Source organism: Cydia amplana, chromosome 2, assembly GCF_948474715.1.
Source record: "Cydia amplana chromosome 2, ilCydAmpl1.1, whole genome shotgun sequence".
In the NCBI taxonomy this organism is placed as follows: domain Eukaryota; kingdom Metazoa; phylum Arthropoda; class Insecta; order Lepidoptera; family Tortricidae; genus Cydia; species Cydia amplana.
Window position 1 is genome coordinate 13,990,963 of NC_086070.1, and position 16,991 is coordinate 14,007,953.

The following is a 16,991-nucleotide window of genomic DNA, read 5'->3' on the forward strand; positions in this document are numbered from 1 at the left end:
TGCGCGTGCGAAGCCGCGGGCAAAAGCTAGTTTTGACATAAAACGTGATCGACAGTTTGACTACGCGCAAGCGAATAATCATTTTTATTAAGTAATGCATATATAATTATAATCGTTGATGCGAAAATTATAGTGATTTTAACTTTTAAATTTTTTACATTCATAGTATACATACCTACATATATTACTTACTAAAACGGGAATTAATCGCGTACAAATGAACTAACTTAACTAGGTACTTAATTTACGTACATTACCTACTTACATTTCTATTCATAGACAGATATTATAGTTTCATCTTTTTCAATTATTCTAATCAAAACACATTTCATTTACAATGAAAATTATGTTTTATGGTTCTTCTCTATATGGGATACCTACACGTGAACGAACACCGTGAGCGTTATATACCGAACTAGTGGCAACCCTAGTTGAAAGTTGTTGCAGTTGACAAACGAAGATTAAGTGCGGGTAGTTCGAAAACCTCGCGCAGCTAGGCGTCTACTTCAGCGATTCTTTCTCCAGGACCACGAGCTGCAATGGTACAAGAGTTGCTCGATACGACGTCGGAGGTAATTTTCAAGTTTACTTTTATACGTGATTAAGTCCAATAGGTACATTATCAATAATCCGTTAAGTAAGAATAAAGTAGCTTGATTGGCAGTCCATGGTACATGTCACATCAAGCAAAGCATTATATTTCATTCCCTTTTTAGTGTTATGTAGCTAAAATGGTAGAAACGGAATCCTTAGGTATGGTTTCGTCATGTCAGTCTATCCGTTCTTCTTTAGTATGTCACAGCTTTTTATCTCAAAGTTATAAGGTAAGTATATTTCAACGAAATTCTGAACATAGGTGTATTTAGGAAACACTTCATAAATGTAATGTTTTAAAATGCAAATAAGCGATTGATTGATTGATTAGTAACCATTTTTTTTAGTAGGTAAAATTAAAGAAGTCTAACATTACGCGAACATACAGCCAAATGTTTTCCTGGTCTTGTCTTGTGATAGCCAAATGAAAAATAAAACGTTATTCTGGTTTCTGAAAATATATAACACTCAATGTTATTAAGTACCCAATTGGCGACCAAACACGAAATGGGCTAAATTTTTTTGTCACGAACAATAGCGCTCATATTTAATGTGTGCTACTTGTACCGAATTCCCTCATTAAATATTAAACAGTGTTCGGTTAGTGTCAATAATTTATGCGTGCGACAGTTTCATGGTTTGATGATGACGTTTTCAGCCGATAATTGCTTTGGTTAGAGCAATATACAGTGTGGAAGAATGTGTTCGGCCCTTTACTTTTCCAGTGAAGAATATCTGCAGTTACATTTTTTTGTACTAAATGTTTAGGTTACTAAACCTAAGCAAAAAGGAACACTTCTTTACAAAAAATATGTTTTAATTACTCCATCGTGATTCCTCTTAGAAACAACCTTTTACCCTAAATTTGGTTGGTTACTAAAATAAGCAAGTACTTAAACAAGTATAATATCAAAAGTAGTCAGCTCCGTGATGTGCAGCCGCGTTCTCCCTGGAGAAATTACACTGCGGGCGACTGACGGATACACTGGCGTGCATTGCGCCAATATTCTGATATAGCTTGACCTTGCATTCGGCCTCGATATGTTTCGGAAAATGTATTCATATTTTACTAGTAAATAGCAGCAATACTAAATATGTCGGTATTAATCTCGGAATAATAAACCAACAGGAACCGCCATTAACAGGCGTTCCCCTCTGCCAAAAGTCGGCGGCCACCGGTCAAGGAGGTTATATAAAACTAGTTGCCATACGTCATACGCCATTCAGCAAACGTCAGTCTAAGCGGAATGTTAGGAGCAGAAAATGCCGAATTGTAGCGTTTTCTCCTGTAAAAACCGATCGGACACATCTAGCGTACTTAAAGAACACGTTTCTTTTCATATGTAAGTACTATTACATGTAAATATTATCAAATAGTGCACTAATTTAGCAAAAAACTAAGAAACATTGTCAATCTGAAAGTGATACCACTTCATGGTACTAGATCTAATTTAGGGTAAAATTTAAAGAAGACTTTCTAAATATTCATTAGGTATACCTAACTTCCAATTTGCGTTGCTTATTGTTATATAATTTATATAACACCTTATTTTTCTATAACACCTTATTTTTATATCAACATAATCCATTCAATGAAATAAATAGTATAAATCATAAATAACGTGATATTACCGATATAGGGTCATTGTACTAGTTTCCGTCCATGCTCTAGTCTCTAGTTTTCGTCCACATGACAGATTAGCAAATAACATATTTGATATTTAATTTGCTACTTGCCAAATACATTTTTTATGTAGATAGATATATTGTCTCGACATTAAGGATTGCATTAAGTCCAAATTTGTGCAGCAATGTAGATTTATATTCAATTTCGTCAAGTGGACGAAAACTAGAGCTGGACGAAAACTAACGCACCTACCCTACTACTGCTTGAAAATTCATTTTTCTCTTAGTTTCTATCGTATATTTTTTATTTGACATGTTCAATGTTTGTAAGTATTGTAATTTATTTATTTTAAGGTATTTTACTGCCGTCATTTTCCATAAATAGGCACTTTTAATTTATTACTCTGGTATCACTCTACCATAGTTAGTGATGGGACACCATAAAAACCAATATCGATAAAATCTATATGAACATTATAAATATATTGTTATTTTGATTTATTTTTTTAGATTTCCAAAAGATGCAATAAATTTTAAACATAAGTAGTTTTCAGCTTATCAAGCCATCCAAAACCTAAAAATATTGCAAGATCAGTCACGTTTTAAAGATCTAAGAACTGCATAAGTAAGTTTGTAATTCCATATAAATATATGCTATTACAGAGTTACTGTTGCAGTTCCTACAAATAGTAGGTAAAGTAAAGGTACACTACGATGTATGTACGATGTGAGTACGACTAAAGATGTGTTTAGTTATGATATGTGTATACATAGTGTGGGTATGAGTACCCGAAAAGAAGGACTCTACAAAAAGAGATGAGATCCCATCAAAAACATTACATGTAAAAGGTGCAAGTCTCGCAACGCTTCTACTACAAAAAAGTTTTGACATGTAATGCTAATGTGAAACCAAGTCGGTTATTTTAATCAGTGCCAGGGGGTGTTAAAACCGTATCAATAAGATATATTTAATTTGTAATACATATACTGACTTGGCAATCGCACATAATGCTTTACTCGTACCGTACTCGTAAATACGTGTAATGCTCAAACTGCAATTAGTGCTAGCGTTATGTTCAATTAGAATTATTTTTAATAGGTGACGATGATCCTTATGTCATTATGCAGCCGTGCGATGGCCAAGTCATTATACGTATTACAAATTAAAGATATCTTATTGATACGGTTTTAACACCCCCTGGCACTGATTAAAATAACCGACTTGGTTTCACATTAGCATTACATTTCAAAACTTTATTGTAGTAGAAGCGTTGCGATACTTGCACCTTTTTACATGTAGGTAATGTTTTTGATGGTTATAATTGACTAAAGCAGACAGTTATAATTCAGTCAATAAAATATCGACAATATTATCGACAAGTCCCTCGCACTTCTACGTTTACTTAAAACTGACATCATGTCGTTCACGGACAGGGTTGTCTGTGTTTGTTCTTGTATTTGTGTGAATATAGTTTATGCTAGTGTTTGATAATTTTGTCGTGTGCGTGTGTAGCGACGCATGCAAAAAATGCATTAGTGTTTACATTATTTGTGTGCGTTCCTCGCCCCCCGCGCCGAAAACTGCAGAATTTTTCACATAGAAATTAGTTTGTGTCACCACTCCATATTGGATTATTACTCCGAGGTATTAATAGATCATATTTGATACTTCATGAATTATTTTTCTCTTTATTTATTTGTACGTCTTTCCCGTCACACCACCTTCGGGTGACAGAACTCCCAACGAGCACTCGGGTACCTGGGGTTGCTACTCCCCAACAGCTCGTCTGCCCTATAATAATTATTATTACGCCATCGTTCGGACGGACGAAACGTAAACATTAAACAATTCATAGCATTATAACAACGGCCTCAATACTATCACCATATTTGGATTATTATATGTAATATGGCTTTTTGGTACCATTAACCTGGAATTTATGGTCAATTGTCAATATATACCTAGTTATTTATTTCTATCAATAGCACGCTGAACAGCCAACTCCAAGATTGACCAAAAAGTTCCTTCACCTTAAATATCGTGAACTTAAATCACGTTAACGCCTTTGTTCATTCACTTCCCTTTTTGAAGTAGTACCTACTCTATGTAGATTGTGTCATCCACCTCAACTTTTCTGCCGGCTGTACTTATACTCGAACACGTGTGACAATATTTTGTGCCTCGACTCGACCTTCACAAAAATGCGATTCGCCCTAACTCACTTAAATACAAATAAAACCCAGCCTCACTTGAAACTAGCGAAGTTCCAGATTCCTGGCAAATTAGATTTATCACAGAGCGGTTCGCTGATTCGATTCCCGCGCGTGGCATGGACGCTCACGAAGAATAAAAACGTGCGGAAGCGAGAGCACCAGCATCTACTTAAGAATAGTAGATTGTTAACCAAAGGATGACAGGCACCTATTTCTGACCAAAGGATGACAGGACGAAATATTTTATCCATTAGGTAGTTAGAGTTTTAATGAGTGCGTTTTACCCGAGTTGAACATTTCGAATAGGAAGAAAGTAAAGTAAATTTATCATTGTTATAAATATTTAATTAATCTAAAAATGTTATAACTTCGAGCTACATCAAAATTTATTTCATGCGAAAATTAATCCGGGAATTCTTAATAATTGTTGGCAATCCTATTCACTGTACCTACAGTTTGAGACAGTTATTCCAGATGGAATTATTAAACTTTCAAACATCACAAAACAGACCGAATGCAGTTCAGCTGCAACTTATTTCGGAACTGTGTAGCAGACAAAGACATGCATCTAACGTCATTTTCACCTACAATATATTCGCAAACGTTTGCATTGGTAAAATACATTCTGCTTAAAGTCAGCAAGGAATGAAAGCGAAAATTCTTTTCAGAAATCTTATTTACTGTTAAGGATCGCTTCTGCTCGGCCAACGTTTCTTTTATTCTTTCAAACGTGTTGAAGTAATGTGACAAACATTGATTTACAGCTATTGGGTACGACTCGGGTCTTGTTTGAAACGTGCTGACAATTTGGCAAAAAGAGAACTCACAGTGTACATACATATATGTATAGTTTCTAAAGCAATATCAGTTCTAGATATTGTATAACTCTCTACCTTGTTTATTACGAGTCTCGTTAGCACTCTTTTAACCGACGTCAAAAAAGAAAAAGGTTCTATTTTCGGGCATGACTCACTTGGTTGGTGTATTGTTTTAAATATTGTTTATCAACATCGGTCTGTTATTTAACCATCAAAAATGCAGATCATTTTAGGCCATGATTTTTTTTTGTTATTTTATGCGATGGAGAGAGGGAGGCTTTAGTATTACTATAGGCCCCCGGATCTGAGTAAAGGTAACTTCATATTTTCTGTTTTTGTTTATTTTTGTCAAATAAATATACGTCAAAACAAACGATAAACTTTAGTTTTGGATATCAGTATAGTACGTACAGGAGCAGCTACGACTGAAGCCAAAAAAATGTAACACAAATACAGCCCAGTCATTTCTAGGGTTGCACCGACTCAATTTACATTTTTACATTTCTATTCAGTATTCAAAAGTTGCAAATTGAATGGAAGTCACTATTTCCTTTGTAGGTAAATAAATGATCTGGATTTCTTTTCTTAATATAGATTCTTTATCAGCAAACTTTTTTCTATTTTTAGTACTTCTGTCATAATTCCTAAAAAGGAATTTTAGTGCCACCGCATACATACTTAGTAACTACCTGCATCCTATGTATAGCATTACGTATTGGATTTGACCCCTAATACTTCGGATTGGATTTAAGATAAAGGGCTAATAATACTTTAAAGTAAGTACTTTTTTTTAAACGAATCATAACCCTCATTATTTATTGTCTCGCTATTATAGTCGGCAAAAACATAGGTAGGTATAACAATGTTATTCTTTCTTCATCCCTCTCTCTCTCTCTCTCTCTCGCTGGCTGGTCATTCTCTAAAACATTGCGTCCCAGTACACTCTTTGACATGCTTTGCTTGGCCCGACACCGACACGCACTTGCCCGGTTTTTTACATGTAGGTACATGTTTTTTTAACAGCGATCAAAACAGTGTGCTTTATTTTTCCTATGAATATAAGAACGTAACCATGATTTACACAAAGTTGTTACAAAATAGGTATCACTGGCACTTTGAAGTCGCAATAGAATTTAAATATCCTATATTTCAGTGGACATGTCCATGATGTCATACTACCTGCGAGAGAGTATGTCTCCGCCATTCCACGTCTTTTACACCTTATTGGCTCAAACAATAAGAATAAAGAAATCGTATTCTATCGAATCAGTTTCCAAATGCTTTTTTCCAGGACTATTCTCGCTCAGTTTTCTCGTCACGTGCCAACCCTAATGTACTGCATAAGGGAAAAACAGCTTTCAAAGGATCGCTGTGACGTCATTAGTGGATTCCAATACAGTTGGATCCGAAAAGTAGTAAGTATATTCAGCTTCAATAGTGTTTCCTATCTTTCGGATTTGGTCGAAATAACCTCTCCAATTAATAGAGGAGGGTATTGACTATTGAGAGAGTCGAGTAGTTTCCTTTATGGTTTCTGTGTTGTTACACTTGTTTTGGTTGATAATTATGGAGGTACTTTATTAGTATCGTATTGGAAGGGTCCATTGATTTGTTAGTTAACCCTTGGCTGAAGTTCCCTTTGGTGATTTTTTTATTTACCAGTCAGCTTAATCTCATGCTTAGGCACTAAATATTTTGTAGGTACTTATTCAATTCGCATTTGAAAATTTGTCTAAAATAAAAAAAAAGTTTCCTATTCTAGTATAAAAATACTTTATATCGTTTAAATGATGCAATCAAAATTGATATTTGGACAGCAAACTCTGTAATAAATTTAATCCTAACTCCATTAATACAATGTTCATTATTATTGGTCAGTTAACGACCATTATTCAAACCTGCTATTATTCAGAACCTATTTAAATTGAACTTTGTTATGATAACAATAAAGTTGAATTTGTTGTGGGAATAGGCGGTAGATATTACTATATAACAAGTCCCATAATTCAGACAAGTTTGCCTATTTACTAGTATGGAACATGAATTGTGTACTGTTAGACCCTCGTATCTTTGTAATTGTACAGTCAAAAAGGATTTGTAGCAAGCACATAATAAAGCATAATTTCCTATTGATGCAAAGTAACATACGATAATTATAAAGCACCTCGACGTTGCCGTTTATCTAAACAATGGTTAATGTAATTTGTAACTAAGTATAACTATTATATCTCGTTGTTAGTTTTCTTTTCATTTGGAGATAAATATGAAACCCAGAAGCCGAGGAGAGTTAAAGTTACAGGTTATTAGTCCGTAAGCTCTAAGAAAGATTTTTGGTTGAATCGGACATAGACATAACAGTGTTTAATATAAAATGACAGTGTCTTTTTTATTTAGTTGACCCCAACACGCAAAGAGGCATTGTATATCGCAGACATTATAACGATCAATTTATAATTATTACAAATGACTCTAAAGGTGAAAAACTTAAACTATATAGCACTAACAACCGTTCTGCTCTTCAGCAGGAGTTCCACTTCATCAAATGTCATTTTCTGAATGTAAATGCTTGATTTTGTTGACGATGATACAAACTGAATTGTGAACCTACTCCTTTTAAATAAGTATGGAGTCGGTTAAAAATGGCTGCATGTTATTATATTCGTATCATAAGCACTATGAATTCCTATGGTTCAGCATCCCAAATAAATTATTCCAGAATTTTGTGAATCAGTGTGAAATTAGTTCGACACGGCGCCTGTAATTTCGCAACTGAATAGAGGACAATTTGTGACGTCACATGCAGGCATATCGTGCGAGGAGCGGTAATTCGTTGATATGGCATTACGTCATTTAATAACTAATTTATACCATAGGGACATTATATAATACTTTATTACACAACAATAACAAAAGAAACAGTATATAAATTAAACTACGGTAGGTTGTCTATTGTTAAAGAGCGATCTCTTACAGACAACCTTTGGTTTTCAGTAATTTATTGGAAATATCCGTTTTAATAGTTTTATTTCATGAGTAACGGAATAAAATAATAAATTATGTAATAATATTTTATTATGTCATCGCATCACGCATTCCATTTGCTGTCAAAGTTAAACTTGTTTATAAAACGACTCTCTCGGTTAAAATAAAAACATGCAACACATTTTTAAAAGGATAACGACTGTATTCACTAATATTATCGCATAAATATAATTCTACTCCTTATCAGTGTATCGTAGTCACAATCATAATCTCTCAGTTAGATAGTTTTTGCTGATTTCTATGTACTTATAAAATATTTTACTGTAACCGTCTGTATGAAATTTGATTGAATGCATCATGTTATTGTTTGCATAGTTATTGTTTGATTTAGTGCGGTTCAAATAGAAACTGGGTATGGGTACATATATACCTAAATTGTCCCGTACTCTGTAATACGAAATTGACAAAACTCGTCTTCCAGTAGGTAATTATGGCAGCGAATATTAAAGTGGGTGCAGCAAGTTTCGCGTCAAAGGTTTTGTTCATTTTCCGTTGCCCTGTCACATGTTTCATACCTCACAGTGCTCTTATTGTGTCAGGTTGAATTCCACACATAATTATTTCTGCCCGCAGAGCGATGTGTTTCGAACGTGCGCGAAAATTAACGCACGCCGAAATGGGCCATGAGTTAAGGCCCGCAAGTTCCATTATTAAATTAAAATTATTATTGTAGCAACGAAAGAGTATGTTCGGAAATATAGCTTGTGAATTATAAATTGTATGCAGATTCGGTACAGAATTTCATGTACATTAAATAAAATAGTAATGTAAATTGTATGCCACTTTGTACGTTGTATTGATTGGGTTGATACTGTTTTCATGAGACATTTTCGAACGCGACGAATCAATAGGCAACAAACAAAGCGTTACTTATAAATGCACGATAGTGTTGATTGGTTAGAGATCTGAAATGCTTATTTATTTCGATAAAATTTATAAAAATCACATTGTTGCTTCACTTTGTAAATTCATTCTCCTAATTTCATACATTACCTTCACTTAGATATTGATGATATAGATTGGTATATGAATTAGTTCACGATCTAATCTCTCTAAGGATCACCGTCAAAAATGAAAATAAACTTCAAAAGGGGCTTTGCATAAAAAGAGATTCGCAATTGCCGACTATTCGTTCCTACTTGATTGGGCTCTACTATTATAAAAGATCTATACCACTCATATATCCTAAATATATATCGTTGTATATCTTTTCAGAAATAGTAGTTTATAATAGTAAGCTTTTAATGCAGTTTGAAAAGAAATGATTTTACCCATTGCCCTTCGATATTTATCCATCCACTAATACAAATACAAAATAGTTATTTTGATAACTCATTCGTACTACATTCAATCTGTTTGTAGCAGTAATCTACAACTGTGATGTGTCCTACAAAATCCAAAAATAGCACCGCGAGTACGGTTTACGAAATGTGTAAAAAGCGGTGCATTTTTCTGGCATTTCGAGGTGAGCTCTGTGCCATGTGTCATGCGCGATACGTTGATAACGCCACGCGTTTTTGCTTCACACTGTTTAACAGCGAGACAAAACAAAATAATTCTCTGCTATGATATGCATGTAGCGTGGATTAGTTATCCCGGGTTTTTGTGGTTTTGTTTTTCGTTTGTAAGCGTTGGCAGCCTAGCGATAAGAGCGTGTGCGACTGTCAATCCGGAGGTCTATATCTCTATGCCAAATTTCAACTAAATCGGTTCAGCGGTTTAAGCGTGAAGAGGTAACAGACAGACACACTTTCGCATTTATAATATTAGTATGGATATTATGTATTTTGAAAAAGCGATTTAGGCGCCTAATTCTTTTTTACGTAACGAATATGTGGACAAGTTGTATCAAATTCTGATATTTTTATATCTCTTAATAAACCGATTCCGTTCTTAATGTTTACTCGTACAAGGTGTTGTACCCTGTCTTTATCTTTGAGCCTTCGTATTCTTGCATACAAATATTCCATCCAAAATACAAAGCCGTATATCATAACCACAATTTCAAATTTCGTAGGCAAAGCCAAGGCGCTTCTTTTGAGCACAGATGACCTAGAAACAACGTTTCTCCTTGATGAAGCCTGCATTAACCAGTGGAGCGCCCGAGGGCTCCACACAGTGAGGTGTTGATCTCCTTAGGGCGTCGGTGGCACTGACGGGAGTAAAGTGTTGTAAGCAAGGCGAGCATTTAGAAAGTGAAGTACGGTGTAAAGACATGCATGAATGCAAGCAGATGAGGCGAAAGTAATGCTCGCAGGAAGATATTTAAGTTTATTCCTCGAATATTTAATCGAGTTGTATGTCGTGATACTTATGTAAAAACTCAGCCTCATTGTGCAGAGGGGGAACGCGGCCAGTGTCCTGGGAAAAATGCCTCAGGCCAATTTAGGGTTAGATTTTTGATTTATTTTGTTATTTCATCTCTGTTATTAATAAAATCTTATCCTATATTACGTCGATATGTTTATTTTTAGTTTACGGTGTCTGTGTCATAAAATATAGTGATACCTAGTGCAATTTTGAATCTAATAATTTGGCAATGAAAAGGTAATTACGCAGTGCTCGGAATAGGTAGTGCCTATTTACCTAAACTTCAGAGGAGGACCTAACTAAGAGTGGTTACAACCACCAAAAAATATTATTTATTATTATTGTTCGCGGGATTTCCCGGGATTCATAAGAGTACCTAATCGACATATACTCAGACTCGGGGTCAAATTATTAACTAAATGCAATTGTTTAATGCCGATAGTTTGAATGGTTACGTTGATTTGTTTATTTAGTACAAATTTGTATACATTAAATGTTTGAAACATATGATAACCAGTTTTTATTTCAATTACCTCGTTACACACATACACATTACATTTTTGATCGATTTTCTACACAGTACGTTATATGTCACGACACGCATTTTTCTGAATTAAACTATTGAATTTTACTAATAATTTGACGCCGAGTCTGATTATATGTCGATTAGGTACTCTTATGAATCCCGGGAAATCCCGCGAACAATATTAATAAATAATATTTTTTGGTGGTTGTAACCACTCTTAGTTAGGTCCGCATCTGAAGTTTAGGTAAATAGGCACTACCTATTCCGAGCACTGGAATTAGTTTTTATAATTTACTTAAAACTATTGAAAATTTACGCGTACTAGAGCATTTCTGTTAAAGTTATAGTTTTAAAATGTATGACACTTTTTTTGTCTCGAAATCTTAAAAGCTGTGATTCTGTATGGAAATAAATAAACAATCCAAAATTTAAAACGCAAGTTAGAAGTAGGTACAACTATAAGTCAGTAGAAATGCCCAATTACAGAAGATTTGATTACTGCTATGATAAAATATGAGTTTAATTAGCGCTTCAATGTACTTTTAACAAAGTGGCCAGAAAAAAGAACTCTCTAATTATTCTATATTAAAAAAAAATCTCTGATTAGTGATTACGAATCCAAACAAAACTGATAAAGATTAGATAAGTTAGTTCATGTAGCGCTTCTTTCATAATGATTGGTACAAAATGATAACAGTTAGGTAGATATTATTGTAGTTAAAATTTATTAATTAAGTTCGAAAGACGTGCACAATGGAAGTCAATAAACGAAAGAAAACAAAGAAAAAAGACGATAAAGTTGCAATTTCCAATGAAAAAAAGAATAAGAATATTAAAACGGCAAGTCGTTGTGCTGTGAGTATTATTTTTAAATAGTACACTAAAGAATTACTCTAGTACCTATTCGTACATAGTAAATCGTCTGAATTCTTTTTTTATATGTACAATTTATTTACTTATTAGATTTTTTCCATGAAATAAAATATAAAGCAAAGTCAGAATTTCTGAGAGCCTTATTTTATCTAATTATTAACGCACTGTACGCCACCTCGTCAAATATCATGTTAAATTGGATTTGTATATTGCATTAGGCTACGAGTATGTGATTAAACATTTGTCGGTGCTAGCAAACATGTCTAGTTTAGAATACAATAATACAGCAATATGCTGCTGTATTTTAACTGTCTTTTCCAATGTACAAATGCATTTGCTGATATCTTAGAATTTTACGGAAAAACTAAGACCTATGTATAATATCTGGGGGCCGATTTTTGAATTTCGATCGCTCGATTTGGTCACTCGAAAATCGGTGGAAAACGGCGAAATGCTAATTTTTGAAATACGAGTGATAGAAATTTGGAATCGAGTGGTATTGACCACTCGTTTTCAATTCTATTAGTAGAATTTATATGCGTAGTAGTGGAGATATTACTGAACGAAATACACGAAATCGATCGATCGAAATTCAAAAATCGGCCCCCTGTGCGAAACCAACGGAAAGTCCCAAAAATGGTAATACTAATAATGTTACTTTTTTGCGAAATGCTTGACGCTTGAATCAGGCCGCGAGCCGCCGCGAGGGCGCCGTCTTTTAGCGGTCACGAACACTACAATAAACATTATGCGTACACATACGCACACAAACAAATATTATCGGTCCGACAGCTGACGGGGGGCTCCGACATAGCTGAATTTATCGGAAGCGCTACACGTTACCGTGTATTTTCAGGTTACTCTAACGGTGAACTTCATAATCGTAGCAGGAGTGGCATATCATGTATACACAGACGTTTTTCATATCCCAACGCTGCCCGCAGTTGATCTAGACGTGTGGTGGGGCCCAAACAACACGAAACTTAGCCAAGATACAGCGGTTAGACCGTTCAGGATTGTGTTTAGTGATGCTGTAAGTTGAATATGTATTACGTTTAATTTTATTACACGGAGCCTAAGGACTGGTAAAGTAGGTAGGTGCAATGTTCGTCGAGGTAACTGACTGCCTAATTTACTTTAGTCTGACAATAGATTTGTTTAATAATTCAAGTTTAAGATAGATTGAAATAAATCTTCATATATTATTGAAATAAATTATGCTGTATATACTATGTCCTATTTAACACATCACAAAAATAAAAGAAATAAGTACCTACATATACAGGGTGCCATTTGAGTTGTGATCAGTAATATGTTTTTCTAACTCCCTAAACAACGAGAAATTTAATGCCCCTACTCTTACTAAAATCAGACAAGATTATTTATTTATTTTTTTGTTTATTTTTGTCATTTATTTTACTTTTACAAGTGGCAATGTAGTATTTAAACAGCTTTGTAAGATATTTCAAATAAAAAATTAAGTAAATTTTATTTCTAACTGGGACAAATGACAAAATTGATGTCAATGGCAGTTCCGATTCAAAGAGGCGATTCAATTTACTAATTTAAATATCTTAATAAGCCGTTGTAATATCCTAAATCCGCTTATAAAAGTAAAATAAATGACAAAAAATAAAAAAAAATCTTGTCTGATTTTAGTAAGAGTAGGGGCATTAAATTGCTCGTTGTTTGTGGAGTTAGAAAAACATATTACTGATCACGACTCAAATGTCACCCTGTATATTTGTACTCGCGAATTGCAGAGGTTTCGTGTATGTATGATATGTTACGTAAAATATCTTTCAACAGATGCAAGAACAGCTTGTGAAGAAATTTGATCACCACCGACGCTCAGAGAAACATAAATCTTTTGACGACACCGCGTGGACGTACGGAGTGCATTCCTCAGCGCGGGAACAAATTTTCTCCTTTTGGCAGTACAAGTACAAGATAAAGGAGCGAGAGCGTTTTTTTAACCAGTTTCAGCACTTTAAAACTAACGTGCAAGGCTTGGACCTCCATTTTATGCGCGTTAGACCTGAGGTTGAAAATGTTAAGGTGATAAAAAATACAATCATATGCATGCTTCGGGGATTGGGCGGCGGAATGTTTTATATTACCCATGTTTGTATTTATACCCCGGGGTATAAATACAAACATGATGTACATTTTATGTTATTTAGTTTCCTTGTACAGATATCAACAATATTTAGGTATAATTTTACTTAGGTAACTACTTATCTTCGCACAGATGTCAACGATTCGATGATGCAATATAATTTGGACTAACTAGAAATACATATTGTTAAAATATAAAATTAAAATATTATAGGACAATCTTACACAAATAACAAAAACTAGTTCGCAGTCAGATTTGTTGGATGGGGTTCTTTTTATAATTGGTTTATAGGTAGGTAAGTTTATAGGTAGTTTATGTTTTTTTATTTTATTTCTAGTTATCTTGTAATTGTAATATGTAATTATTACTTATAGAATCTACAAGAAAAAATTGTTCATGAGTAATTTTCAGCCCTAAACTAAGATATAGGTTGACGGGAAGTCTGTCTTTCAGATCCTGCCTATAATCTTGCTGCACGGCTGGCCGAGCTCGTTCCGCGAGTTCTACGACGTCGCGCCTTTGTTAACAACTCAACGATCCGACTACGATTTTGTGTTCGAAGTTATCGTGCCCAGTTTGCCGGGATTCGGTTTTTCACAAGTAAGTACCGGTTTACATTGATTTATCTAATCACCACTATTAGGCAATCGAAAATGCTTAATCAAAAAAATCATACATAATACCTAGTAGGTACTATTTCGTATTTCCGATTTTACTAACCGGAAGTAAATACCTACTAATAAAAACCATTATGTTTAATACTTTATACTTAATTAACTACATATTTTGGATTTTATTAATGTATAAGCCACGAATACGGGCAGATGAAATATGTGAGCACTATTTTTCTATTGTATTCAATAATTAAGCATAACAACTTAATAAAGTTAAATCCTATTGTACTTATATTTTGAATGAATTATGTTTTTATCAATTGCAGGGTGCTGTCAGACCTGGCTTAGGTCCTTTTCAAGTCGCTATAGTAATGAGAAATCTAATGAACCGCCTGGGTTTTAATAAATACTATGTTCACGGTGGGGATTTCGGTCACGTGATTGGCTCAATAATGGCTACTCTCTTCCCCAATGAGGTCATAGGCTTCCATTCCAATATGCCGCTAACATTGGGCAAGCCTGCGGTATTTGGACGGGTGCTGGGAGCTGTTTGGCCAACGTTTGTCGATGCTCACCACTGGCAGAGGATGTATCCGCTAAAGGAAAAAATAGAGTTTTTGATTGAAGAGACGGGATACAGTCATTTACAGGGCACAAAACCTGATACAATTGGTAAGACTGGTACTAGGTAGTGAATTATTCTATATTTACAATCGAGTTGGACCCATAGGCTACCTGTATAAAAAGCTTAGTATGAATGCAATTGTCTTATATTCAGGCTCTGTCCCTCGTGCAGTCGTAATTGCATGGATGCAGTAATTTGGGCGCTCCACCCAGCGGCGGGTTTCTTCGAGACCTCAGACCTCTTAACTTTGCTCAGCATTAACGCTTCCTCCAAGCCGTTGAAAGAATATAATAAACCTATAATATCCTTGTTATATGAACTTTCTAAACCTTTGTAATAATGATGCACGTATCTCTACTATAAATGCGAAAGTAAATCTCTCTCTTTGTCTCTCTGAATGGCTTGTAAAATTTAGTATGAAGCTAGTGAGATCTGAGAAAGTGAAGTAGGGTATTCTATTCCTAGAAACATAATTCTACGCAGACGAAGTCATGGGCAGAACCTATAGTGTACAATTTATTTTTCTTTAAGGTATCGCATTAAACGAGTCTCCGGTTGGCTTGGCAACTTACATATTTGATAAAATAATGATATACACTGACGCCAATAATAAGTATCTTGAAGACGGAGGTATGGCCAAGTATTACAATGACACTATGACTGATTTGATCGATAATGTAATGGTGTACTGGGTCAGCGAAAGTATAACAACTTCAATGAGAATCTACAAAGAGTTGTCTAATGTAGAATTAACGTTAGAGCAGTAAGTATTGAAATATTTACTAAAAAAGTTACATTTAATAGTAAAACTTACTGAAATATAATATTGTCTTCGGTTACCGCGATAGTTACTCATGAAATAATCCATTTTAATAGTTTTATTACTGGAATATGTTTTTATCACATTTAATTACTTGAATTCTCGAAGATATTTATCATGGAATGTCTTGAAATTCTAAAATATTCCCATTTAAACTTCAAAAAATAGTTAATTTACAGATAAATATTTCTATTTGAATTAAGCCCGGCTCAATATTTTTTTTTAGGATCCCAACATCAGTGCCAACATGGTTCTTATGTTTAAAGAACGAACCCTTTTACAACCCTGAAATTTTCCTTCGATGGAAGTATCCAAACCTCATAGACACCACTTACGACGACTTCGGAGGACATTTTGCTGCATTAGAAAGACCTCAAGAATTAGCTGATGATGTTTTCTATGGTGTAAACTTATTCAAAAAATTAGGTTTATAATTAAAACAAGTATTTTTCCTAGACTGCAAAGAAATCACATCGCTTTAATGTTCTATTATACAATAATGTTTTATATAGGTATACCGCTAAACCTGTGTGAAATACCACCATGACAATACTTATAGATCGGAGGTCATTTTCACCAAAATCGTCATCAAAATCTTAATCTGAACATAGATGGATCAAACAATTAAAAAAAAAACCTCAGATCTAACTAAGTTTGATACGTTTTCCGTACGTCGCTTAACCCATTCCAACCCACATTCAGTGCTAATCACGACAAGTTGTCTTTTTGCCTCTACAAAGCATTTTCGCTACATACCGGGAAATCCATGTTAACGATTACGACGTAGCGTTACGACTGTAGCTCAGCGGT

The 16,991-nt window shown here is 34.5% G+C and overlaps 1 protein-coding gene across 1 annotated transcript; it reads left to right on the forward strand.

Annotated features, from left to right (window-relative positions):
- Positions 1 to 11,883: 11,883 nt before the first annotated feature.
- On the forward strand, positions 11,884 to 16,615 carry LOC134656298 (juvenile hormone epoxide hydrolase-like). The gene is made up of 7 exons (XM_063511812.1): positions 11,884 to 11,970; positions 12,860 to 13,036; positions 13,813 to 14,061; positions 14,576 to 14,722; positions 15,063 to 15,408; positions 15,893 to 16,124; positions 16,408 to 16,615. Exons 1-7 carry the CDS (start codon positions 11,884 to 11,886, stop codon positions 16,613 to 16,615), a joined length of 1,446 nt encoding a protein of 481 aa, XP_063367882.1.
- Positions 16,616 to 16,991: the final 376 nt, after the last annotated feature.